This window comes from Salminus brasiliensis, chromosome 25 (assembly GCF_030463535.1).
Source record: "Salminus brasiliensis chromosome 25, fSalBra1.hap2, whole genome shotgun sequence".
Taxonomy (NCBI): Eukaryota; Metazoa; Chordata; class Actinopteri; order Characiformes; family Bryconidae; genus Salminus; species Salminus brasiliensis.
Window position 1 is genome coordinate 7,132,544 of NC_132902.1, and position 26,666 is coordinate 7,159,209.

The window sequence follows — 26,666 nt, forward strand, 5'->3', positions numbered from 1 at the left end:
GTAATTAGACAGTACATTGGGATCAAGATTCGGTCTCTAGATTCTTCTAGGTTTTATGACTGCTAATTTAAGAGCTTAGGGTACACGTCCTTAACTATTCTACTATTGTTAAAAGAGGTCTTATTATAACTGGGAGTACATCTCAGTAGTTTGAGGGAACTGAGTCAAGTGTACAGGTTGTATCTGCTGAGAAAATAATTTCCTCTAATTATGGGTGTGGAAGTGGATAGAAGGCTTTCAGCCTTTGTTCTGCAACAAAATTTTGCTCTAAACCAGCTACACCAGGTGGGACGTGGTCTACGCTGTGCGCAGACTGCTGGATTCTCTGAGGTGAGGGGGACTTCTACAGTACCTGGTGGATTGGGAAGGATATGGCCCAGAGGAGCAGTGCTTCACACCTATGCAGCTCTGGGTCCGCCTTGATTGGGCAGTCCAGCGGAGGGCACAGTCGTCGTTTCCACTCAGACTGTTTGCCAATGTTATGTTTTTGTTGTTTGCATTCATCTACACTTTGGAATTGACCTTGGACTGTGTTTTGACTAAGAACTTGGTAACGTCTCCATTAGTAAAGCCTCTTTCATATTTCATCACTGCAAGCGTCTGATTCTGTTTGGCTCATTACACTTCTTAGTTTCAGCATTCATTTGTATTTGATTTTATTTTTGATTGTATTTGATTTAATTTACAACGAAAGGCCTATCAAGTCCTCCTTATCAGAACCTTCCTGGACAGCACTGACAGTTACTCCAACAAAAGCAGGATCAACTCTTAACTCATAATTGGAAGAAACACTGAATGGGAAAATGTCCCAGTACTTTTGTTCATATAGTGTATGTCTGTTAAAGTGAGATTTTAAAAAAATAATTTAAGTCAGCAGAGAGTTTTGTATACAGCTTCAACAGCTGCTAAAACATGCTTAAACCATGGTTTGAGCCAGGTGACTCTCTTAAAAGGATGTGGTTAGCGAAGTTTAAATACTTGTTATTATTAGAGCATTTGACAGTCAGGGTCAATAGAGCCAATTCTAGAACTATTACTTTGTTTGTAGGCTATCTGTTACATTAGTATGTTATGAATATATGGGGAATCTAATCCAACTTAACTGCTAAACTCTACTATTTGGGGACCAAGTCTGACTTGGTTTATGTATTTATTTATTTTCCTTTTCCTTGGCAGGCCCTTGCTATGTACTTAGTTTAGTTAGCTTAGTGTACTTAGCATTACGATGTAATGTAATGCAATGTGTTCATTTTTGATAAAAGTAAATAAAAATATTGTTCACAAAAATACATATCAATAAGCCTGATAGCTTTTAAAAACAATTATTAAAAAATATTTTGGCCGCAGAGAGCAAAAGTATGTGGAACTGGGATCCAGTAGTGAGAAGAATGGAATCAATTAAGGACCAGCAAATTCTGGAAGGAAAGATTACTAAGTATGTAACAATATCAGAAATATGGTACCTCACTTAACGTCCACAGTATCAATGAAATTCTATGATTTTCAATACTAATTTCATTATAATGCCAAAAAATATTGAATGAAATTACATAAACGTATTACAACATGAAAAAATATGGCATTAAATAATGGCACAAACATTTGAAGTATTTAAAACTAACAATACTTTGTTATAAAACTCATTATAGCACAGCATGCCAACAGTGGTACCAAGCCTGGACATAAGAGGTAAACAAAAAAAAGGTAAACTTGTTGATTACAACAAGAAGACCACTGACATGGTGTCTAAGTATCAAGTCTAGCATTAGCATATAACCATGAATCTAGTGATCATTATATGTCAGCTATAAGATGGTAAAACCAACACAGCACTTCTTGTAGGTAGTCACAGTTGTTTATTTTAACTTTATGGCTTTACTTATTTACATTGTAATGGCATATGTGAGTATTGAATGTCTTCTAAATTGTCAGTTAGGACAAAATAAAAATTTAAGCTATGTGAAAGCTAAGTAGACAGAACTCAAAAAAGAAAGTTACTGTTAGAAGCATTCATATAAGGAAAAACATCAGGAAAGATACTGATACTTATCTGTTTTTGTTAAGTCCTGTAAGTGGCCACCAAGATCTAGTCTATAGTTAAAGTAATTGTTTTGTTTTTTGTTTTGGCATATGCTCACCGCTGAAGTTATATTTCCTCCTCCGATTAAAAACAAATTTATACTGGTTGATACAACTTTACAGAGTCTGGTGTTCGGTCTCACAGAGGGTCTGGGGAGAGAGCCCACTCTTATTTTCTGTTACACTAGACCAAGTTGTAACACTATACTGCACCAGACTCCAGCTCTCTAGAATCCAAAGAATAAATATGTTTGTTAACTCACTGTGACTTGAGAAAGTGTGTATAGCAGAAGAAATGCTCCAGCTGTAATGCTTGCTCTCCACATTCTACTCCACAGAGCCAATGACGGATGACTGGGGGTATGTGTGGCATCGCTACCTTGTTCCCTTGGCATATCTTGCTTAGTAGGAGACTCTGCCATGCTGCTCTCCTTTAAATGTTCTGGAAAACAATATGTAGCAAAATAAAGAAAGAATGTTAGAATATAAGACTCATAAGGACATGCAAGAACACAAATGTACTGTAATCTCATATATTGACAATTATATATGTAGAGGCCTAAATTATTTTAAAGAACATTTTAGCTTAATTAATCAAATTGAAGTGCAAATTCTTACTAGAGGTAACATGATAGGCCCTTGTTGTTTAGTTTGTCTTTTTGTGCACAGCAAGTAGATATTTTGTTAGATTAGCACATCCACAATTCTGCAGTAACTGGCTTCATGTACAACCACTGCAGAAAAAAATCACTCAGTGCCCAGAACTGTTCACACAACAAAGAATCCTTGTTATTATCCCACTGACATGGGTGAACAAATTACTTACAGTCTCCAAAGTAACACATGTTTTAGCAGCCAAATGAGGGTACAACAATCAGACTTAAAACAAACGGTATGCAATTAGAGCGGAAATTGCTGTCAACCAAGATGGAGGTATTTCACCCTGCGTGGATGAGCAGTCTTATTGAGTATAGAAGGGCACTCATTAAAGCTCGCTCAGCATATGTGACTTCGCTGATTGAGATTAACAAAAACAATCCTAGAATACATTTTAGTTTTATTTCTAAATTTATAAACAAAAGGTCAGGCAGATATTAAACAAATAATACAACCTGCACACTTGACTCAGTTCCCTTAAAACTACTAATAGAAGAACTCCCAGTTATAATTAGACCACTTTCAACAATATTAAACTTTGTCTCTTAGCTTAGGGCATGTACCCCAAACATCTTAAATTAGCAGTCATAAAATCTATTAAGAAGAAACCAAATCTTTATCCTAATGTACTAGTGTCTCATTACTGTACATATTCTGCCCCTGTTCCTGTGTAGCTACAAGCTCGGCAGATAGCCAACAGGTCTCCCAAGAAAAGCCGGACACCAAAATTCTTCCTAAAGCTTTACTTGAGACTCATTGTAAAACTACAAAGCAGAAACACAAAATACATCTTAGTTACATTTGTTTCCTCAGTGCACCCATGTGACACCGCACATTAAATTGAATAGAAACCAATACGTTAGCTTAAGGCTAACGCCTATGGAAGAATCCACATAGATGCTAGCGGTTAGCATTTACAAAGTAACTCGAGATATAGAACTTATTCTGTTATCAACCAAGGTTTACATCAGAGGTAGTTTCAGTACAAGATACACATCAACTGAACATGAAAATACTTACAGGCAAATGTTTTCCTGGCCACACAAACAGAATGAGAAAATGTGACTGTCTAGCTTCCCCATACAGCCCGAACCAGCTCCGGCCACACGAAAGTCACAAACAAACTTTACTGCAACAAATCCTGACTACTAGGGGTCTCCCTTTGCCCAATGTTTTAGCAACAGAACATCACACTCCCCGCCTGTTATAATGCCTTATAACACTATTCCCCTTTTACAAGTAAAATAACCTCTGAGACAGGCCTAGAATAAACCTTCTGGGTGCCCTGACGGACTATCTTTACATCCACTTTGCGGACCTTAGAGTCTTTGCTGGGAATGGCGTTCACCACCACTCCAACAGGCCACTCGTTTCTCTTGACTTGTGTGTCTTTAAGAAGCACAACATCTCTTTCTGCCAGGTTTGGCTTGTCCACATGCCACTTCCACCTTGGTTGTAGTGACACCAGATACTCCTGACGCCAGCGTTTCCAGAATGCATTAGCCAGAGCCTGGACCTGCTTCCACTGCTTGCTGTAGAGGTCTTTGAGGTTGTGCTCTCCTGGGGGTGGCAGCACTGGATCAATCTTCTGTGTCAAGAGCATAGAAGGTGTCAGAACAGTGGGCATGTCTGGATCAGAAGAGACAGGAACTAGAGGTCTGGCATGAGTGCGTCCGGATGAGGTGACATGAGTCAGATGGAGGGTCTTTATCTTAAGCAGTAGGGCATCCAGTATTCTACGAGCAACACCTATCATCCTCTTCCACACTCCACACGTGTGAGGAGTGGGGAGGGTTGAATGTCCATGTGCTGCCTCGGTCTTGAAGATACGTTGTCAATTCAGGGTCTTCAGAGTTTATTTTAAGCTCCTTGCATGCCCCAACAAAGTTTGTTCCTCTGTCCGAGCGGAAGAGATGAACAGGACCACGGACAGCTGTAAATCTTCTCAATGCATTTACAAAGCTTGAGGATGACAGAGATTCAAGCACTTCAATGTGCACAGCTCTTGAAAGTAGGCAGGTGAAGATGACCGCCCAGCGTTTATTCTCTGCAATGCCACCTCGAGTTAGTCTTGCACTGATGATCCATGGGCCAAATGTCGACACCTACGTTCGTGAACGGAGGACCTGGGTTGAGTCGTTCAGCAGGTAAGTTTGACATTTTTTGTTCTTCCATTCTCCCTCTTGTTACAGATCACACATTTGTGTATGATGTTTGACACCAGTCTTTTGCCTCCAATCAGCCACAGACCAGCAGAACGGACAGCACCTTCCGTCAGATGCCTGCCCTGATGAGCGACCTGTTCGTGGTAATGTCTTACCAGTAAGGTAGCTATGTGGTGCTTCTTGGGGACAATGATCGGGTGTTTCTCCTCCCAGGGTATGTCAGCCAAAGAGATGCGTCCTCCAACTCTCAGCAGGCCATCTGCATCAACAAAGGGGTTGTGAGCGTACATCTTCGTCTGCATCTGGGTCTATAACCGCAAATGTCTCCGTTTGTGAGCAGGTGTCTCTGTACAAGAAAGCTGGACCTTTAAGCCAGTTGGTGTCTTTCAACACAGCTGCTGGCACTGAGCGGGTCCCATGGTCTGCAGGGTTGTGTTCTGTGCTGACAAAGTGCCACTGCTCAGGGCTTGTGTACCTCCTGATGCGAGCAACTCTGTTGGCTACATATACATGAAATCTTCTCCTTGAGTTATGGATGTAGCCCAAAACAATCCAACTGTCTGTGTAGAATGTGGTCTTGTGAATGTCTATGTCCAGTTCGTCAGTGATCAAGTCTGCCATTTCGGTGGCCACGACAGCAGCACAAAGTTCCAATCGTGGGATGGTGTGCGGAGGGTGTGGTGCTAGTTTTGACTTACCCATGAGAAATCCAACATGACTGTTTCCCTCCATGTCTGTTGCTTTAAGATAGGCCACTGCAGATATGGCCATAGCGGACGCATTAGAGAAGACACAAAGTTCTCTGTGTCTTGCAGAGCACAGAGAAATAGGCACAAAGGTTCTGTCTATCTGAAGCTGTTCAAGCTCACAGAGTGAGTCAGTCCACCGTCTCCACTGTTCTTCCTTCAACGCTGGTAGGGTATCATCCCATTCAGCCTGTTTAGTAGACAGCTCCCTGACCAAAGCCTTCCCTTGGATTGTTACTGGTGACACGTATCCCAAGGGATCATAAAGGCCATTGACAGTAGACAAGATTCCTCTTCTAGTGAATGGCTTCTGTTCTCTGGACACGCAGAAGGTGAAAGTGTCAGACTTCAGGTTCCATGTAAGGCCTAGACTCAGTTGTAGTGGCAGGGGGTCTATGGTTAACTGGTCCAAATTCACTAGGATTTTGGCCCTCTCTTCAGGGGGAAAGGCATCCATCACAGCCCGGCTGTTTGATGCTATTTTTTGCAACTTGATGCTCGACTCTGCTAACATTTCCTGTGTTCTTTTCAGGACCGAGATGGCTTCGTCTTCAGTGGGAAAAGAGGAAAGCCCATCGTCAACGTAAAAGTTCCTCATGATGAATTGTTTAGGTTCAGAACCATGTTCTTTCTCACCATGCAGGGCTGCTTTTCTCAGGCCATATATGGCTACCGCAGGGGAGGGAGAATTTCCAAACACATGTACTTTCATGCGGTATTCTGTGATCTGCTTGCTTGAGTTGTTATCTTCAAACCACAAAAATCTTAGAAAATCATGATGTGCTTCCCGGACAATGAAGCAGTAAAACATCTGCTGAATATCCGCCATCACAGCTATGGGCTCTTTGCGGAAGCGCATGAGGACTCCCAGTAGGGTATTGTTCATATTGTTCATGGGAAGCTGTGGGGAGGCTCATGGCTGTCAATCTTCTCCTTTACGACTAGGTGCATGGGCTAAGAATGGAGTGGTGCCCACTTACCAGCACACTGGTTCTAAAGACGCTGACACTGGTTGTCCTGTGAGTTCTTCCCAGGCACACGTCTCTAATGATCACCCATCCACGGTTGAGCCGCTGGGCGAATGGCGAGCTGTGAGGGCCATTACACTGTTCTCGTACCTTGTGCACCTGGATCAAGTCCCGCCCGAGGAGGAGCAGGATAGACGCATCTGGGTCTACAGCTGGGATTTTATCCACCAGGTGCTCAAGATGAGGATGATATCTGGCTACCTCTGGCGATGGTATTTCAGACCTATTGTCTGGCAGCATGTCACATTCAATCAAGGTAAGCAACGGAATTTGTATGCTGCCATCTAGCGATTCCACAGTGAAGTTGCTGGCACGTCGTCCTGCGTTCTCAAACACCCCCAAACATGTCTTTAGAGTGTATGTTAATCCTTCTCCTTTAATGCTGAAGTGCTCAAAGAACTCTGTTCTGCACAGTGACCTGTTGCTTTGCTCATCAAGAACTGCATAAGTCTTCAGAGCTCTGTCTCTTTGCCCTGCAGGATACACAAGTACAAGACTTTGGAGCATGACTTTGAGGTGTTAACACTGCCGCAGACTTTTGTGCATTTGGGATTCACTGATGGGACAGCCTCCACTTCCTGTCGCTGCTCTCCGCCATGGTCTGTACCAGCCTGTTGCACATCAGCGTTCCATGGGGCAGGCCCTGGATGCAGCGCTGAGAGGTGTTTGTCACTGTTGCACTCCTTGCATTGCAAGGCTTGTCACAGTCTTTGGCAACATGGGTAGATGACGCACAGCACCTGAAACAGATGTGTTTTTCTTTCAGATATGCTTTTCTTTCATCTAGTGTTTTGTTTCTGAAGCTGCAGCACTTTCTCAGTGGATGTGGCTTGTTATGTAGCGGGCATTGTTTTTCGGGGTTACCATGAGTTGCTGTGAGGCTGCCACCGCCATTGCTGTCGGCTGAAACTTCAGTCTTTTTCACAGCAACTGATGTTCTTAACTGGTTACTGGTTAGGCTACTCTTTTCTGTCTTGGCTACGCACCATGATCCTGTTATACTGGCAAAGCTGGGGTCATTGCGTGTTTTCGCTTGTTCACAAATGAAGTTTATGAAGACTGAGAACGGTGGGTATGGAATTCTGTGTTGTTCTTTGTAACGTGATCCAACAGTTATCCACTTTTCTTCTAGGGTGTGCGGGAGTTTCTGGACTATGGGGCTGACTCCGCGGGAAGTGTTAAGATAGGAGAGGCCAGGCAAGTACCCATCCACCTTAGCTGCTTCAAGCTCCATCAGAATGTCTCCAAGTTCCCTTAGCTTGTGATTATCCCTGACTGAGATTTTGGGGAAATCTTCTACTTTTTTGAGGAGGGCGTTCTCAATCACCTCCAGTGAGCCATAAACATCTTCCAGTCTCTTCCACAGCATCCTGAGGCCTAAAGGTGGATTGTGAATGTGTACCGCTCTGATTCTTCTAGCTTGCTCAGATGATGATGGCCCAAGCCATTTACACAGCAGATCAAGTTCCTCTCTAGCAGAGAGCATTAAGTCTTCAGTTGAGCTGTGGAAAGATGCCTTCCAGGCCCAGTAGTTCTCCGGCTTGTCATCGAACTTCAGCAGGCCTGAACTCACCAACTCGCGTCGCATCAGGTACTTCGACAAACAGAATGAGAACATGTAACTGTCTAGCTTCCCCATACAGCCCAAACCAGCTATGGCCACACGAAAGGCACAAACAAACTTTACTGCAACAAATCCTGACCACTAGGGGTCTCCCTTTGCCCAATGTTTTAGCAACAGAACATCACAGTACACTTGCAATACGCTTGCACGCAATCACTCAGGTTTGCGGACGGTGGAGCAGATGGAAGCCAATGTTTCATGGTGTTCCCATGGCTCTGTTACCCTCTGGCTCTTACTCTCTGACTAGGGTGTTCTAGTCAGACCTGCCGGAGTCGTTAGCCACATTCTGATACTGCTCAATATTCTCTGTTCTCCATAAATCCATTCAGAACTAATTCTCTTTACCTTCTCAGAGTAAATGGCTGCCCACGTATCCAGCCTGACCTTTTAGAATACTAACCACTGGGGTCCCCTTAACCTGTGTCAGACCAGCTGCTGCCCACCAGACTGGCCACCAGACTCCCCTGCCATCCATGTCAGACTAGCTGCCCACCTGTCACTCCTACCTGCCTAACACCTATGTTAACATTTACATTACTTAAGTATGTCTTTACTCGTAACTACCTGCCACTATTATTATTACCACTATTAACAATCATTACTCTTATAACTCACTTCTATGATTATATTAGTTGGGATCAAATAGGTAAGATAGTGGTTGGGTAAACAATTTTACTGATTTATCACACTCTGTGGCTAGTGAATATTAGGAATCCAGGCCTAGATACCTAATGAGCAAGCAGAGGGCAAAGAAAAACTTCTTAAGAAGTATAAAGAGAACTTGAGAGGAAACAAGGCTCAGCAGGAAATCCCATTCTCTTTTGGTTGGCATCGATTGTGGAAAGTTACTATTGGCTTTATTAATGGAAGTATTATGAGTCAATGGAGGAAAGAAAAACTTTATGGCCAAAAGGCAGAGATCGGTTGTTAGAAAGTAGCAGTTGCTTTAGGGTATTGGTGTTTGATTTAGGCAGTAATAGCAAGGTAGATGACCAAGTTAGTCTGCCTGTTTACTACAGATAGTGGTTCAGTTATCAAGGTAAGAAGAAACTGTTGTGATTCGAGAAGAATTACAACAGAAGGTAAAATGAAAATAGGTAAAATGAGCCCAGATGCATGTGGAGGCATGGATTGTGCAAAGAGTGATTGGACAGAGCGAGTGAGAAAAAACTGAAGATGGCAGAAGATGCCTGAGGTGTAAGTAGTTGGGAGTCAGCAGACAGTGTGGGAAGAGTGAGGAGGAATGGGATGATTGAAATGAGTAAGGATGAGTATCAAGTGTCAAGAGTTGACATAAAACCGCAGATGAAAGAAAGAGAAAGAAAGAAGAGCTAGGAATACACATTTAGGAAAAAACACACAACCACAAGGTTATGACAAATGCAAATGCATAAAAGCATACAACATACAGAAAGGCAACAGCTTTGAACATTTAAATCCACAACAGCTGCTGCAAATATGTCAACAGGAGAAAATACATTCAAAATTATTTAAACTGCATATGCCACTGTATGAAGGGCCGAACAGAAAAAGCACTTTGGGTCTGTCACGCCAGTGTCTGTTGTGACCTGGCACGCTAGCCTAGCCCTTGTGTCTCGCCGGCCTCAGGTGTGCACCTTTGTTTTGCCCAAGTTCATTTGTCACGTTTGTTTGTTTTGGTTATTCATTATTCCCTGTATTCCCTGTATTCCTTGAGTTTTTCTTGTTTACCCCTGTTTCGTTGCTTAATAAAGCATTTTCGCTTTGGTCCCCTGCGAGTGTTGGTGGTCACCCTCACTGTCTGACCTAGCCACTCATGACAGGGTTTCACAATAGAAACACTGGATAGATTGAAACTTAAATACTGAATGAGCATAATCATATTTATAATGCTTATAATTATTTTCCTAAATAAATCGCACGCCGTCAAAACAACTAGGCGTGTTTAAAAAAATTTCCCTTATTTTCTATTCAATCTTATATCAAACTAATATTTAGTTTAGATGAACATACTATTCTCAAACATAAATAAACCAGCAATAGCTCTGTTTCACTGTTCAGTGAAAAGTTAAACAAAGTGCCACATGAACTGAAATAATACCTAATAATGTCTTTATAAGATCTGCCATTAATGAGCATTTACTCCAATTCATACAATTTTATGTAAAAGTCATATCTTAAGGATGTGTAGATAAAAAGGATAATTCTTTAACCCTGATGTTTGCATGCTTGCAAACACAAGAGTTTACACAAATTCAGATAATCAGGGCTGAGCATCTAATCAGCATCTTGCCCCAAAGATATTAGCCCCAGAATTGCCCCAGAATTGCGCTGTCTACTAGTTAAGATGATTTTAGCATCAAGATGCTTTTGAGAAACTGGATCCAGTGCAGTATTTGTCATCATACTAAATTTGTCTTTTTTATACATGTTTACAATCTTTTTAAAAGCTCTGTAGTTTAGAATTATATTTTCAGAATAACATTACTTTGTAATCAAACATGCAGGCAAACTTTTCAGTACTTTTTACCTATTGTCTTGGTTAAAACTGGGTCTTTTCCAAGCTGAAATCCTGTAGTGTGAAAAGTGTCACATCCAGGTTATGACTAGCAGTGAGTGCAGTGTCGCGCTCCAGCCAATGAGAATGCAGGGATAGAGAAAAGCCGAGGACGAAGCAAAAGCACTGCCTAAATCCAGTCTTATCGTGCATCTACATGTGTGTAGTGCAGGGGCATAATGTAGTTTCTATCAGAACACACTGGCATACACTCAACCATAACACCTACGTTGTTATTGCAAAAATGTATTTTTTTTTTACTTACAGCTCCCTCTGCAGAACAGGCAATCCCTGCTGGCCTTGCATCCAAATCCACTCATCCATATTGTTTTCCCATTTGTTTTTGTTTTTCCAGCGCATATCAGCACACAAACAAATTTAGCCACTCTCTTCTTAAGGACATTCACATCCATGTTTTTCAGAATAAAAAAAAACTCAGGCACGGTATCATGTCACCCTCCCTCACTTCTTTTGTGTTTTCGTTACAAAACGAGAGCAGACAGACTTCTATTTTTCCTGGAAGGGTAGTAGGGTAGTTGGGTAGGGTAGTAAAATGTCCCTACCCAAAAAAGTATGCTTACATAATCCATGTGATGTATTTTTTTTTGTGTGATGTGTTTTCTCTTGGCTGTTAGATTTGGCTTAAATTATAATTATTATTAAAACCATGTTATTTTTTTAAATAAACGTGGTTGTAATTGTGTGTGTAATTTGTTTCACTTTTTTATGTATTGTTCATTGTACAATTATTTAGTCAATACTTGAATTAAAATGCAGTCATGTCAAATGGCACTTTTGGTCAGGTGTAAATTTTGCAGGTATAAACATTTCGAGATCAGGAACACAAAAATGATGTGATTTATGTGCAAATTCGTTGTGCTTGTTTTTCATGATAAGACTCCTTGTGACTCATGATTGTTTTTCATGATAAGACTCCTTTCTTTTAGATATGCTTTAGACATGTTTTAAATATGCTCTTGAAAGAATTCCCGCCAAAATATGTGAATGCATTGTATTAAAAAAAAACAACAACAAAAAATGGTGTACAACTACTCATTACCTGACATAACAATTAAAATATCAAAATTGCGAAACCAACACAGTGCTTCTAGTAGGTAGTCACAGTGCCCAGATGACCAGAGCTTGGAGCTTCTAGATATAAGTAAGTCAAGTGTGAGTTTCCCAATAGCTTCATAATGCTAAGTACTAAGTTAAGTAGTTCCTAAGAACATTTGTTATTAACATGAGTTTCCCAAAAAACTCATGATTAATCCAACCTACTCCTTATTCACAAAGTGCTTCTTTTGGTGTGTTTTGCCTGCATTTCAGCACCTGAAAGCCAGGGATCGCTAACTCTCAGGGGAAGGAATCCACAAGGGAAGGGAAAACAGATGAGTGCTAAATATTGCATGCCTGATTGGCTGTACCTCAGTGCAGTAAGTATCCTGTAGCCCTGTCAGTAGTAGGCACTGATCCAGCTATGGTCTAGCTGCATTGGCAATTGAACTGTGCCTTAAAAATTGAGATTCAGAAGGCTGTAAAGTTGTGACAGCTGGAGTAGGGGCTGGACAGCTTGCTCCTTTGCCACAAACATCTGCTCCACCCTTGTCTACTGGAATGCTGTCTGTGGAATGTACACCTTCATCAAGCCACTCTGCTTCGTTTTAACCTGATGATTTTGCTAAGTAAACAGATTAAGTTGATTCCCATTTTGTTGCTTTTGAGTGAGTTTGTGCTTATGTGTGATTGTGGTGTAGTTCGTGTGTGTGTCTGTGAGTCTCTGTCTAACTGCTCATTCACACTGTTTTTCTTCCTTTACGTTCTAGGTAAACATATTCAGGTTTCTGCTGTCGTAAACCTGGTCATTTTATTGCAGACTGCCATGTTCTTTAAGGTACCAGAGCTGCTTAATCTTTTATTTTAGATAGTGTTCTTAGGCTGTCAAATGACACATATTGTGGTTATGATGTTCTCATTCAGGAAATAGAACTTCTGTTTAGGTGTGATATTTTTACTCAGTTTGAGTGGTGCAAAGGTAGTTCCTGTCCCTGAAATGATTAATTAGACCAGAATAACTGTGGGAGAGGATGCTTTGTGTCAGAAGTTTCTTTCTGTTTTTCCTCAATGTGTGGTGACGCATGCTCATACAGGTGGTGATTTAACATGTGTGATTTGGAATTACTGTCTGTGAAATTATTGTTCAGAAAGTTTTATTGACAGTAAGCTTTAAAGTCAGCTTATGATCAAATCAAATCCTTGTATATTTATTTGGAAAGAGCTTTATTACAACTGGTGTTGTTACAAAGCAGCTTTACATGACCATTGTTTAGACAATGGGCAGGCTGCATACACAATAAGTAGAAAAACAATAAATATAACAAATTACAAAATGTGCAATGTACATGTGCAAATGTGTGCATGATGGCTGGGTGATTAAGGTCCAAGCTACTGTACTAATAGTAAAATGTAAACCAGGGATGTCTTGTGTGTGTGATTGAAGAGTAAAACAGGGAGTTCAGGAGTGTATTCTGAGGTAGACTAGCCTGGTATTGTAGCAGCATCACATATGTAAACTAGGTGTACAGTGCAGTAATGAGTATAGCAGCTATTGTTCAAGTAGAAAGAACAGTACATTGCTTATATACAGAGAGGAAGTTTCAGTTAAAGTACATACTGCAGTCCCTGAGCTAGTGGAGCTTAGTGTACTTATATAGATTGAACTGGAGGGACTGGAGAGAGAAAGAGATGCACCAGTGTACCACTCTGCAATGAGCACTCCCTCCCTGTATGGTCCCTCATCATTATTAGGGATGTTGCAGATTATTGTTGTATCATCTGCAAACTTGATTGTAGTATTGGATTTGTGTTTTGAGATGCAGTCATAGTTGTATAGAGTGTACAGCATGGGTGAGTGGATGCTGCCTTGTGGGCAACATTTGCCGAATGTGAGGGTGGAGGAGATGTGGTCACCCATTGTAGTCCATGATCCAGTTACAAAGTGTATGGTTTGGAGACCAGTCTGGATGGAATCATGATGTTAAAGGCAAAGCTAAAAGCAACAAACAGCATTCTGTTTGCAGTGCAGTAAGCATTGCCAGTGAGATGGCATCATCAGTAGATCTGTAATAGCACGGTAGGAAAACTGATCAGGGTCCAGAGTGCTACGAAGGCTGCTCTTTATGTAAGCCAGGATCAGCCTTTCGAAGCACTTCATCACGATGGGTGAACGACAGTGCAGTAGTCATTCAATCAAGAGATGGTGAGTTTCTTTGGAACTGGGATGATGATTGTGACTTTAAAGCAGGATGGAACAGTAGACTGTGCCAGAGGGACGTTAAAGATGTATATGGAGGCAGCAGCCAGCTGGTTGCCACATGAATGTAGGGCTATATTTCACCAAAAAGGGGTCACAGGAATCAGTGTTTAATATAGTGAAAATCTTAGTGATAAGCTAAATGCATATCACCATGAAAGGTCTGTCAGAACTAAATGCCAGTTGAGCCACAACAGTGATTCAAAGCACCAACCAACATGCTGAAACGTTGAATCAAGACAAACATCAGCACCTTTGTTGTGGACCGCAGTCACAGAGCAATTATCTCTGATATTCAATGCAATACAAGGAGTGATATCAACAGTTTCTCCTGCTTCATACCAACTTGCCGGAAAACACACATCATGTCACCATTCACATACATTGGTAATTTGTGTGCTCATGTAAACAGAAAGCACACTGTCTGCTCAGTTGCAGAAAACACTATGAACAAACAACAGCAATGGTTTTTTTTAATACATTATGAATAGCATTGTGATTTATTTCCATCATTATATTTTTACTGTCCTTCTAAATACAGACAAAATAACATCATCCCATTACAAATTCAAATACTCAATATCAATCTATATCAGAGACAAACATTGCTTTTGTGCCCAAGTATTGTGGCATAATGCGTGTTTAGCAAAAGGTGATGACCACATTTGTTCACTTCGTTATTTGTCTTTGTAATTCATTAAATATTTTACATTCCCAACTGCAGAAAATGGTCAAGTGACAGGACCATTTTGAAAGTCTCAATTTCTGGCCTTCTGCACTTAAACACATCCCAATAGTTTTAAAACTAAAACTACATTGTTTTAGGGGCTTGGAACACAGTGGTAGTGTGAAGGACATGCATAAACATAGAAATAGTGATGTAAAATAGTAAAATGTGATGACAAAATTGTAGTATTGTGGACAATGTCTACGTTATTAACTGCGGTAAGTTATGAATTTATTTCACACACTAGCCACCTACTGGACAGGGTGTAAATTACTCACATTACATTAGATTGCCCTCAGTGTTCTAAGACTTCTGTCATTTTCAAAAAAAACAATTCCACCTTTACACAGTTCATGTTCATCTGCTCCAGAGAGTTCTATTTTACCGATAAAATAACTTCTTTACAAAGATTAGGCAAGCTGTCTGTGTGAATATTTACACATCTGTGTCAGCAATGGGTGCAACCTAAAGTTAAAGAATGCATTCATCAGAAAGGTGTTCCCAAATATTTGGACATAGTGTAGATGTATCATGCAAAGTCTGACCTTTGAGCAATGCTTATTTGCATAAATACATTTTATAGCGGTCCTCTGCACCAAGCAATTCACATACTTGGGCATCAAAACTTCCTGTCAGCCACCAAGAGTTGCAACTCAATTTCAGCCCATTACTTAAAGCAGCATTATGCACACATTGGTATTTATTGCTCTTGGGCTTCCCTTATGGTTTGTAAATTACTTTTACACGTGTCATTAATAGAAATTGCACTATAAGCCCCCCTTCTGGACAATTATAAACATGTATTTGTTGGCATGCTGAGAGATACAGAACTTCATCGAAAAAAATGAGTAATGAGAGGATTTTACACAAATATGAAGGTTATGCAACGTTATGTAATTCTCGTGTTGGCTTTGTTGCCTACTATGTTGTGAATCTATGTTTACAATTTTCTCTGAGAAAAGCAGTCTGGCCAGCTAAAGTAGATAACATTTACATTTATAGCATTTAGCAGACGCTCCTATCCAGAGCGACTTACAAAAGTGCTTTGCTTTTACTACAAGAATAACCTTAGCTAGTTTGGATAGACTAAGATTCTAAGATACCTCTAAGATTAGATACTACCAAACACAAGTCAATATGGAGACCATAATACTGTACACATTGCCTGAGTACTCTCGGAGGAGGTGGGTCTTCAGTCTGCGTTTGAAGTGAGCGACTCTGCTGTTCGGACAGTCAGGGAAGGTTCGTTCCACAACTTTGGTGCCAGGACAGAAAAAAGCCTGGATGCTTGAAGAGATGGCGAGTCAAGCAGAGCCGTATTCGAAGCTCAAATGGCTCTTGGTGCAGATTGCCTTTTGACCATTGCCATCAAGTATGGAGGGGTTGGTCCATTGTTGGCTTTAGGCCAACATCAACATGAATCTGATGTGGGCAGCTACAGGAAGCCAGTGAAGAGAAAACAGCAGCACAGTTACATGACTGAACTTAGTATTGCTGAATCATACCAAATGTAACTGGACCTACACATTACTGTAATCATATCCTTTACTTATTACTTACCCTATACCTAATCTCTTATGAGCTACATCTTAGGCAAAATGTTAATGTTGTTGTCAGCCCAGCAGCTGTTTACTGGACCCTGTACTTTGCTGCCTCATTTTGGTTGTGTTTGTTTGTTTTGTTTGGTCATTAAAGACTATTTCCTTGCATTGCTCTGTCCCTGCGAGTGTTCCCTTGTCTCGCCTAGCCAGCATGACAGAATTCTCAGCCGACACCCTCCGAACAGCGGGGATGGACGCCTTGGATCACGCTGTTCACGCCCAAGGTCAATTCTTGGGGCAGCAGCAACACGCTCTGCAGAGCATGTCAGAGACTGTTGGCCACCTGGCGCAGCAACAGGTGGGCCAGCAGCACCAAGTCACCCAACTAGTGGGTGACGTTCAGGGGCTCACGAATCTAGTAAAGACTTCGTTGGAGCCTGCTAGCTCTCCCAGTCCCGTCTACACACCCCATAGCGCGTATCCGGTTGGCAAACCGGATACGTACAGTGGCAATCCAGAACTTTGCGAGGGGTTCTTGCTTCAGTGCAAGGTCTTCTTTAAGAATTCTCCGACCGGCACTGACCAGGCGAAGATCGCCTTCATAGTATCCCGGCTCGCAGGGAGGGCTCTGGATTGGGCCACTGCCACCTGGACGGAGCTTAGTGAAGGATCCCTCTCGGAATACCTTAAACATTTTAAGGCGGTGTTTCTACACCCCCGAGAGGGACTCACCAAGGGCGACCTGCTGCTGCGCATGGAGCAGGGCTCCCGGTCGGCTGCTCAATACTCCCTGGAGTTCCGTACTCTGGCGGCAGGGAGCGGATGGAATCAGCTGGCCCTCTTGGCCCTGTTTCGTAACGGGTTGAACCCCCGTCTGGCCTGTCGGGGCGAGACGTTGGAGCTGGACGACTTCATCGCGCTCGTGATCCGGCTGGACCAGCTCCTCGGTCGCCCTACTCACCTCAGACCCTACGGAGCTGGGGGATCGGTCGCCTGCCCCAAGAAACAGGCCAGCCAAGGTGCACCAGGGAGTATAGTATTCTCCAGTTCAGCGGGTACGACGGCCTCCGCCTCACCAAGTACACCGGAGAGTGAGCCCATGGAGGTGGGTATCGGCCGCTTGGCACCGGAGGGGAGCTGTGTTTCTACTGCGGGGATGCGGGGCATCGTCGCAGAGACTGCCGGAGGAGGATCCTGATGGCTTCCCGCCCAAACACCGATGGGCGCGGGGAGGGGACTCCTAATGTGGTGAGTCTGCCCGTTCCGGGGCTAGTGTCAAGGTCGATCACGTTGCCAGTAGTAGTGACCTACCAGTCCCAGTGTGTGTGTGTTGCAGCGTTGATCGACTGTGGTGCGGAGGGGAGCTTCCTGAGGGCCGACATCGTGGAGCGTCTGAGAATCCTGGTGGAGGAACTCCAGAGACCTCTCCACATCACCTCCCTGGACGGGCAGCCCATGGGTCCTCGCCCCATTACCCACGTGACCACTGGGGTCCACCTAGCCGCGAGTTTCTTACACCAGGAGGAGGCCTCACTGCTGGTACTCCCGGCCTCCGAGCATGCTCTGATACTAGGTCTGCCATGGCTTAGTAAACACAACCCTCACATCTCCTGGCTAGACAGGGAGATGGTATCTTGGTCCTCATATTGCCGCACACACTGCCTCAATCTCACCCCCCTTAGCATCGGGTCCACCTCTGTGAAGAGCCCTGAACCAGAATCCCTAGTCGTCCTGCCGTCCGAGTATGAGGACCTTGTAGATGTCTTCTCTAAGTCCGGTGCTGCTAAGCTTCCCCCCCACCGCCCGTACGACTGCGCCATCGACCTAGTGGAGGGAGCGGTCTTACCTAAAGCACGAGTTTACCCCCTCACTAGGGAGGAGGAACGGGCGATGGAGGATTATATAGACGAAGCCTTAGCACAGGGGTACATCACGCCATCTAAGTCTCCTGTAGTGCCAGGGTTTTTCTTCATTCAGAAGAAAGGGGAGGGGTTGAGGCCGTGTATAGACTACAGGGCACTTAACGCTATTACCAGGCGCTTCCCCTATCCCATGCCATTGGTCCCGTCTGCCCTCGAACAGTTGCGGGGGGCCCGGGTGTTTAGCAAGCTGGACTTGCGCAGTGCATATAATCTCGTGCGGATCAGGGAGGGGGACGAGTGGAAGACGGCGTTTATGACCATCAGGGGGCATTACCAGTATCGGGTCATGCCGTATGGCCTAGCCAACGCCCCCTCCATCTTCCAGTCATTCATTAATGACATCCTGAAGGACTACCTCGGACGATTCGTGGTGGTCTTTCTGGACGACATACTGGTGTACTCCCCCGACCTGGTCACCCATGTGCGCCACGTCCGCCTGGTCCTGGCGAGACTCAGGTCCCACCAGCTGTTTGTTAAATTAGAGAAGTGTGTGTTCCACGTGCCGGAGATACCTTTTCTGGGTTACATTATTAGCGAGCGGGGGGTTCTTATGGATCAGGCAAAGGTTCAGGAGGTCCTGGATTGGCCGTCACCAGGCTCGGTCAAGGAAGTACAGAGCTTTCTAGGGTTTGCAAACTTCTACAGGAGGTTCATTAGAGACTTCAGTAGTTTGGCAGCGCCCATCACGTCATTGCTTAAGGGAGCCCCGCGGCCGGCGTCCAAGTGATGCGCCACACTCAAGCGTGCTTTCACGTCGGCCCCATTGTTGCGCCACCCCGATCCCCGTAGGCCGTTCGTGGTGGAGGTGGATGCCTCCAGTACAGGGGTGGGGGCCGTCCTGTCACAAAGACAGGAGGTAAGCGACCGCTTACACCCCGTTGCATTTTACTCAAAGAAGCTCACAGGAGCAGAGCGGAACTACGGGGTAGGGGATCGGGAGCTCATGGCGGTCAAGATGGCGCTGTCCGAGTGGTGTCATTGGTTGGAGGGCGCTGCCCACCCATTCCTAGTACTTACTGACCATAATCTCCGGCAAGCTAAGTGTCTGAACCCCAGGCAAGCCAGGTGGTCCCTGTTTTTCGCCAGGTTCCAGTTTCACATCAATTACAGGCCGGGCTCCCGTAACACTAAGGCGGACGCCCTCTCCCGCATCCACCAAACAGCGGAGGGGGGGGAGGTCGACCCGGTACCCTTATTACCACTTTCTGTCTCAGTCGCGGCGATTCAATGGGACCTAGATATGGAGATAGCCGAGGCGCTTTCCCGCACTGTCGTTCCTGCGGTGTGCCCCCCAGACAGGGTCTGCGTACTGAGCACGTTCCGGAAGAGGCTCATTGGTTGGGCCCATGCCTCTCCAACGGCCGGCCACCCAGGTGAGACCCGTACTTTCCACCTACTGGCAGGAAGGGATGCGGGCAGACATTCACCGTATAGTTGCTTCCTGCAGCACCTGCGCCCTGTGCAAGACCCCCAAGACGCTCCCCTCGGGGAAGCTCATGCCTCTGCCCGTCCCAGACCGCCCGTGCTCTCACCTGGCGGTGGACTTTGTCACGGATCTGCCCGAATCGGGGGGTTACACGGTGGTAATGACGGTGGTGGATCGTTTCTCGAGGGGGGTTAGGTTCATCCCGTTCCCTACGCTGCCGACCGCTATGCAGGCGGCTCAGGCCCTGGTAGACCGCGTCCTCTGGAATTTCGGAATCCCGGAGGACATCAGACCGAGGGGCCCAGTTTACATCCCGGGTATGGGGGGCGTTCTGCGAGCATCTGGGGGTGAGCGTGAGCCTTTCCTCTGGGTACCACCCTCAGTCTAATGGCCAGTGCGAGCGCACTAACCAGGAGCTGGGGAAGTTTCTACGGATCTACTGTCACGACTACCCCAGCGACTGGTCGCAGTATCTGGTTTGGGCCGAGATGGCCCAGAACTCGCTGAGGTGCGTGACCACTGGCCTCACCCCCTACCAGTGTATGTTAGGATACCACCCCCCGTTGGCCCCTTGGACTGCTGCGGAGACCCGAGTGCCAACAGTCGATGCATGGATGCGCTGCAGCGAAGCCGTCTGGGCCAAGACCCATCAGCACATCCAGACCTTCCTGCGGCGCTATAAGACACAGGCCGACCGGAAGCGTGGGGAGACCCCATCATACGCGCCGGGAGACCGTGTATGGGTCTCCACACGGGACATGCGGACTGGTCTTCCGTCCCAGAAGTTGGCAGCTAAGTACATGGGTCCATACGAAGTTGTCAAACATATTAACAAGGTTTCTGTTAAGGTTCGTTTACCCCCTCACTCACGTATACATCCGGTGTTTCATGTGTCGCAGCTCAAGCCTGTGGTGCCTGGGCCCCTGGACGAGGCCACCGGACACGCCGCCGGAGCCTGTAGAAGTGGAGGGGACCCGACTTCAGTATCTTCTGGACTGGGAAGGGTATGGTCCGGAGGAACGCTCCTGGGAACCGGCTGGAAACGTCCAGGACCCGGCATTGGTCCAGGAGTTCCATGAACGCTGTCCGGACAAGCCGGCTGCCAGGCCTCGCGGTCGCCCCAGGAAGTTGCGGGCCCCCGCCCGTGGAGGACTCACCAGTCAGCAGGGGCCACGGCCCGTCTCATCCGGGTTCTCGGGTGTATGGCCGGCGACCGGGGCGTCCCCGTCGGGGGACCCAACCGGCCGCCTCAGGGGGGGGGTACTGTCAGCCCAGCGGCGCGATTCCGGGCCGCGATCCACAGGCTCCTGGGGTCTTTTAAGTTGATGTTGAGTTGATTTCTATGTTCAGGTACTTTCTGTTTCACCACCCGTTGTCTACCAAGGACTTTTATGTTGACAGCGGTCGAAGTAAGATGCCATGTTTTCTGTTTATCTCTGATTTGTTTCACCTGAGTGCTGGGGTACAAAGGGAGCAAACGCAGATGCCTCGGCGCCGAGAATTACTCTTGCGATGCCAAGCTGTGAGGTTGGCTTCATGTTCAGGAGACTTCTAGGGAGGTCTACGACTTCAAGTAGTATATGCTCTATCGGAGCGGTTTCACGTTCAGGAGTTCACTGTCTGGTTCACCGGTTGGTCGCCAGGGAGATTTGGCGTCCGGTTCCCTTGCACCCTAGTCGAGTAAGTTCATCAGCGCCTGACGAGCGTGGTTTTGGGGTGAGGTTTTTGTTTGCTAGTTTCATTGGTTCCTTTGCGTTCTAGCCTTCCTCCCCCCGTTTGATTTGTCCCCTCTCGCTTTGCTCCCGGACTACTTTCCAGCCTCAGGTGGTCTTCCAGGTTAAGCCCCATTTCAGTTGTCACCTGTTTGTTTTCTGTTTCTGTTTATTGGACCCTGTACTTTGCTGCCTCGTTTTGGTTGTGTTTGTTTGTTTTGTTTGGTCATTAAAGACTATTTCCTTGCATTGCTCTGTCCCTGCGAGTGTTCCCTTGTCTCGCCTAGCCAGCATGACAGTTGTCCCCCCGCCACTGTCTAAAGCATGCAATAACCCCAATAACCGATGTACATTTTACTGAAAAACTCAAACAAAGCTAGATAGATAAACAAACATTCTAGAAAAAACCCTTCAATCAACCTTAGACAAAGTGTAAAATTAGCTTGTAAAATGTAATGTAAAATAACAAGGCAAAAAAGGCTCGCACCGTGGTACAGTGATCAAACTCTTACCTTAAAACAAACTAGAGCATAAATTGTAGCGGACCAAACTAGAGGTGTTCCACCCTGCCTGGAAGGACAGCCTTGTGAGAATACACTCATTAAAGCTCACTCAGCGTATTTGGCCTCACTGATCGAGCAAAACAAAAACAATCCCAGAGTATGTTTTAGTGAGATTTCTAAACTAACTAAAAGCCAAGCACAAACTCAACCCCAGATTCCAGCTTCTTTAACCAGTAATTTTTATGGACTATTTTAATAATAAAATAGGACATATTAGACAACAAATCCAACCCTCCTTATTAAATCAAACATGGCCGTCTCCTGGTGTAGCTCTTTAAGAACATAACTTAGTTGTAAAACAAAGGCTAAAAATATATATATATTTCCTCAGCAAATTGTGCAAACTGTACACTCAACCCAATTCCCTAACAAATGCTAAAAGAAATACTCCCAATTATAATCAGACCTCTTTTAAGTCTTTTAACTCTTTTAACTTTTAGTAAGTTCATCCCTTAGCTTAGGGCAAATCTTGATCCTGAGGGGAGATGTGCTGTCTCGACGGCTTCTCCATTTTAGACTTAGTCTGATCCACACAGAGTTTGTCTAACGAAAATTTGACCATATCAGTCCAGTTCTATCGCACTTCATTGGCTCCCAGTTAAATTCCGTACTGACTACAAAATTATTCTATTAACATACAAAACTCTACATGGCCTTGCTAGTAACTGTGATATCTTATTACATATTATGAACCATCAAGAACACTTAGATCTCAGGGTGCTGGCTTCTTAGTAGTTCCCAAAATTTAGAAAACCTTATCAGGTGGAAGAGCCTTTTCTTATAAAGCCATTCAACTGTGGAATAACCTTCCAGATAATGTTTGGGACCTTTAAATCTAGGCTGAAAACTCATCTGTTTAGTTTAGCTTTTGTTAAGAAAAGCTAACAAAACCTGAGATCTAAGTGTTCTTGATGGTTCATAATATGTAATAAGATCTCGCAGTGTCCAACTGCTCCACCATCCACCAACCTGAGTGATCGCATGCAAGCAGCGAGACAACAGCTCCAGCATCTCAGTATTAGGCTGTTATAGTCAGACCTGCCGGAGTCGTCAGACACACTCTGATACTGCTCAACATTCTCTGCTCTCTATAAATTCATTCAGAACAAGCCCAACCTGCTGTAAGACTGACCGCTGGGGTCCCCTCTACCTGCATTAGACCAGCTGCCACCTACCAGTCTGACCAGCAGGCCCACTCCTCATCACCACCACACATGCCAGACCAGCAGCACACCCTCCTACCACTGCTACCTGCCTAATGACCATGTTAAAACCTAAACGGACTCCTAATTATCTGCCACTATTAATATTACCAATATTGACTATTATTACTCTCATTACTCTAACCATCACTGCCATGACTATATAAAGTTATACTACACCATGGTTATTTATATATATATATATATATATATATATATATATATATATATATATATATATATATATATATATATATAGTACAACAGTATAAATGGTTTATCAATCATTTGTAAATAATTCTGACAAGAGGAGGATGGGTTCCCCTTGTGAGTCTTGCTTCCTCCCAAGGTTTCTTCCCCCAGCTCTGAGGGAGTTTTTCCTTGCTACTGTCGCTGTTGGCTTCCTCACTGGGGGTCTTAGATTTTTCATGTCTATTTATGTTATTGATTTTTTTTTTGTTTTTTGCCAGTTACTGATTTTGTAAAGCTGCCTTGTGACAACAACACTATACAAATACATTTGATGTAAGATAACATTTAAGGTTACCATATCAAGCTAGAGTTGTTGCTGTACCTTTACAGGACAAGTGAGGATGTGAAACCCATCACTGTAGCATCAAGATTATTTAAATATGTTTCCATTTATTGTTTACTTTGACATTCAAAATGGTAGATGGTTGATTCTGAAAAGTGGGGTTGCAGACAGCAGACTGGTTCGCCAGTCTGGAATGTAAACTAAACAAATTAATTGTGAATGCAACATGCTGTGTTTTACGTGATAATGTCGCAGGGCATTCTGAATGAAGGGATTTTACCTTATACCTTATTATTTTGTCTTATAGACCAAGCACATTACTTTCCAGAATGGTCAGCCCATATTGGACTGACACAGAGAAAGAAACAGCATGGTACAGGGCTTCCTGATGCTCCACCAGTCCCTCCATCGACTTTACCAGCTCTTTAACCTAGATCCCTTCACCTACCCACACAGAATGCAAATATGATGAATGAGTTTTACAGAGATGCTGACCTGTAATTCCACCCTGTGGAAGCCTGAGAATTTCATATGTGATTGTAAATGCTACACTAATACACCACCACCGTGTCAGTGTCACTGCAGTGCTGAGAATGACCCACCACCCAAATAATACCTGCTCTGTGGTAGTCCAGTGGAGTCATGACCATTAAAGAATGGGGTGAAAGAAGGTTAACAAAGTTTGCAAAGAAACAGATGGACTACAGTCTGTAATTGTAAAACTACAAAGTGCTCCTATACAGAAAGCGGAGGTGAGAAAATGGTCCTTTATTGAAAATACAAAGAAATGTAATTAATAGTGGCTGGTCAGTATGTACCCGTGTAAAAATTGCTAACCAAGTATTTTATTTTTCTCAAGATTCTAATCCACTTTAGCCTTACTAGACACACATGGACACAAAAAGAATCAGACCCCTCCTCAACCTGCAGTTTTTTTATCTGTAAGTGAACAATGTACTATTTAGTGTTAAATGCAACACATTTTGTCTGCAACAAACACTGGTCTGCTCCATTTTAGTCTAAAATGACCCTTACAAATTCAGATAACAAAATCATAATTCTATTAAAAGTTAGGGCAATCGAAATTTTACTAGTACCTTAAATATTTTAAATTCATTTAACAGTGTTTTCCTGTTTTTTGTCCTGTATGTCACAGTGGTTTTGTATGTCTTCATCTTGTCTACACGTCTTGAAGCGTACATACTACACATTTTTAGAGCTAAACTCCGAATGTGGAGAAGAGCTACGAGACTGCAGCCTGTAGAGGCTCTTTGGACAACAAACAAACAAAGAGGCTCTGGACTACATACGTCTGCTGCGATCATCATAGAAGACTGGGAGAGACTGTTGTATTTTTGTGTTTATGGAAACTTGGCTCAACAACAACGTTCCAGCCCACATGCTACCGGGCGGACAGAGCTCTTGTGGAAGGAGGTAGGACCCGCGAGGAAGTGTTCTGTGTTTACATTAATGATGCCTGGTGTCACGATGTTGCTATGGTCTGCTCCCTGTTAGTGGAGTTTATGGTTATCTACAGAGGAAATTTACAGCTATGATAATCATTGCTTTTTATATCCCTCTGAGCTCCAACAACAAAAATAGAAGTGAGCCACTAAACGAACTGTATAAGCACATCAGTAAGCACCAAGATATTCTAGCACTATTGTTTCAGCACAGCACTGGACCAAGTCACACACCACACCACCCTGCAAGTGATCACAAGGCACTCCCCCTCTCCCCACATCGATGCCTCTGACCACATCACTGTTAGGCTAATACCAGCATACAGACCACTGGTTAAAGTCACCAAACCAGTTTGCAAGTAGGTAGGATTGTAGCTGGATAGGTTTTCAGAAGCACTTCAGGACTGTTTCAACACCACAGATTGGAATGTATTTAAAGAAGCTGCTACCAACAACACCACAGATCTTCAATAGTACTCAGATACTGTCTGTTCATACTTCACCAAGTGTACTGATGATGTAACTGATCTTAAGAACATCACTGTTCAGGCCAATCAAAGGCCATGGCTGACAGAAGAGGTGAACAGCCTCCTGAAAGCCAGAAACACAGCAAGAGATCAGGTGGGCATCAGGAAGGCTAAGAAGCAGTATTCTAGCAGGATAGCTCATCACTTCCGCGACAGCAAAGATGCACGGAGATGTTTGTTGTGGACTTCAGGAAAATGCACTCCCAGAAGAGCCAGAGTCCCAACCCCCAACATGTGCAAATTCTACAGAGGTGACCCGCTGCATCACTGTGTGGTGCGGCACCTGAACCACGGCCAGCCCTGTTTCCCTTTTACCCCCTTAACATACAAATTATGGATCCTGCACACAAACAATTTTTATATATATTTATTAGTTGTGCCCGTGCTACTTATAAAATGGAATTGAGCTTGGGGAGCACTGCTTTTTAGGTGGAATTGATGTGATGTCACAATGAGCCCTTAACTCACACTTTCACTTTTTAGGTGAAACAGCTTTAAAGGTGGATTTGCGCTTTATTAGCACTGAACTTTAAGGTGGAACTGCTTTTAAAGTGGAATTGAGCTTAAGCAGCACTGCTTAACACACACACACATCCAAACTCATGCACAGAGCCCAATGTCTCGAATGCTCACAGCCTAATGCTCAGCAGCATCAGCACACACAGTGAATTCTTTAAAGTGGAACTGTGCTTAAGGTGGAAATGTGCTTAAGGATCACTGAATTTTATAGTGGAACTGCTTTTATGGTGCAACTGCTATTAAGGTGGAACTGCTTTTAAGGTGGAATTGCATATAAGTAGCACTAACCTTTAAGGAGGAACTGCTTTTAGGGCACTAATTTGGAAGTGGAACTGCTTTTAAGGTAGAATTGCACTTTAGTAAGATTGTCCTTTATTAGTC

The 26,666-nt window shown here is 44.1% G+C and overlaps 1 protein-coding gene across 17 annotated transcripts in view; it reads right to left on the reverse strand.

Annotated features, from left to right (window-relative positions):
* The window catches only part of ptpn5 (protein tyrosine phosphatase non-receptor type 5), a 134,428-nt gene that overhangs the window by 99,852 nt on the left and 7,910 nt on the right, over nt 1–26,666 (reverse strand). For 16 of the 17 annotated variants that reach the window (XR_011978530.1, XR_011978533.1, XR_011978532.1 and 13 more), the window contains exon 2: nt 2,343–2,521. The exons of the other annotated variant lie outside the window; for it this stretch is intronic. Coding sequence is in view for 11 of the 16 variants with exons in the window: in XM_072671280.1 (XP_072527381.1) it covers nt 2,343–2,501 (159 nt within the window). In the remaining 5 variants the exon portion in view is untranslated. The remainder of the gene's footprint in view (nt 1–2,342; nt 2,522–26,666) is intronic. 17 annotated transcript variants of the gene reach the window in all.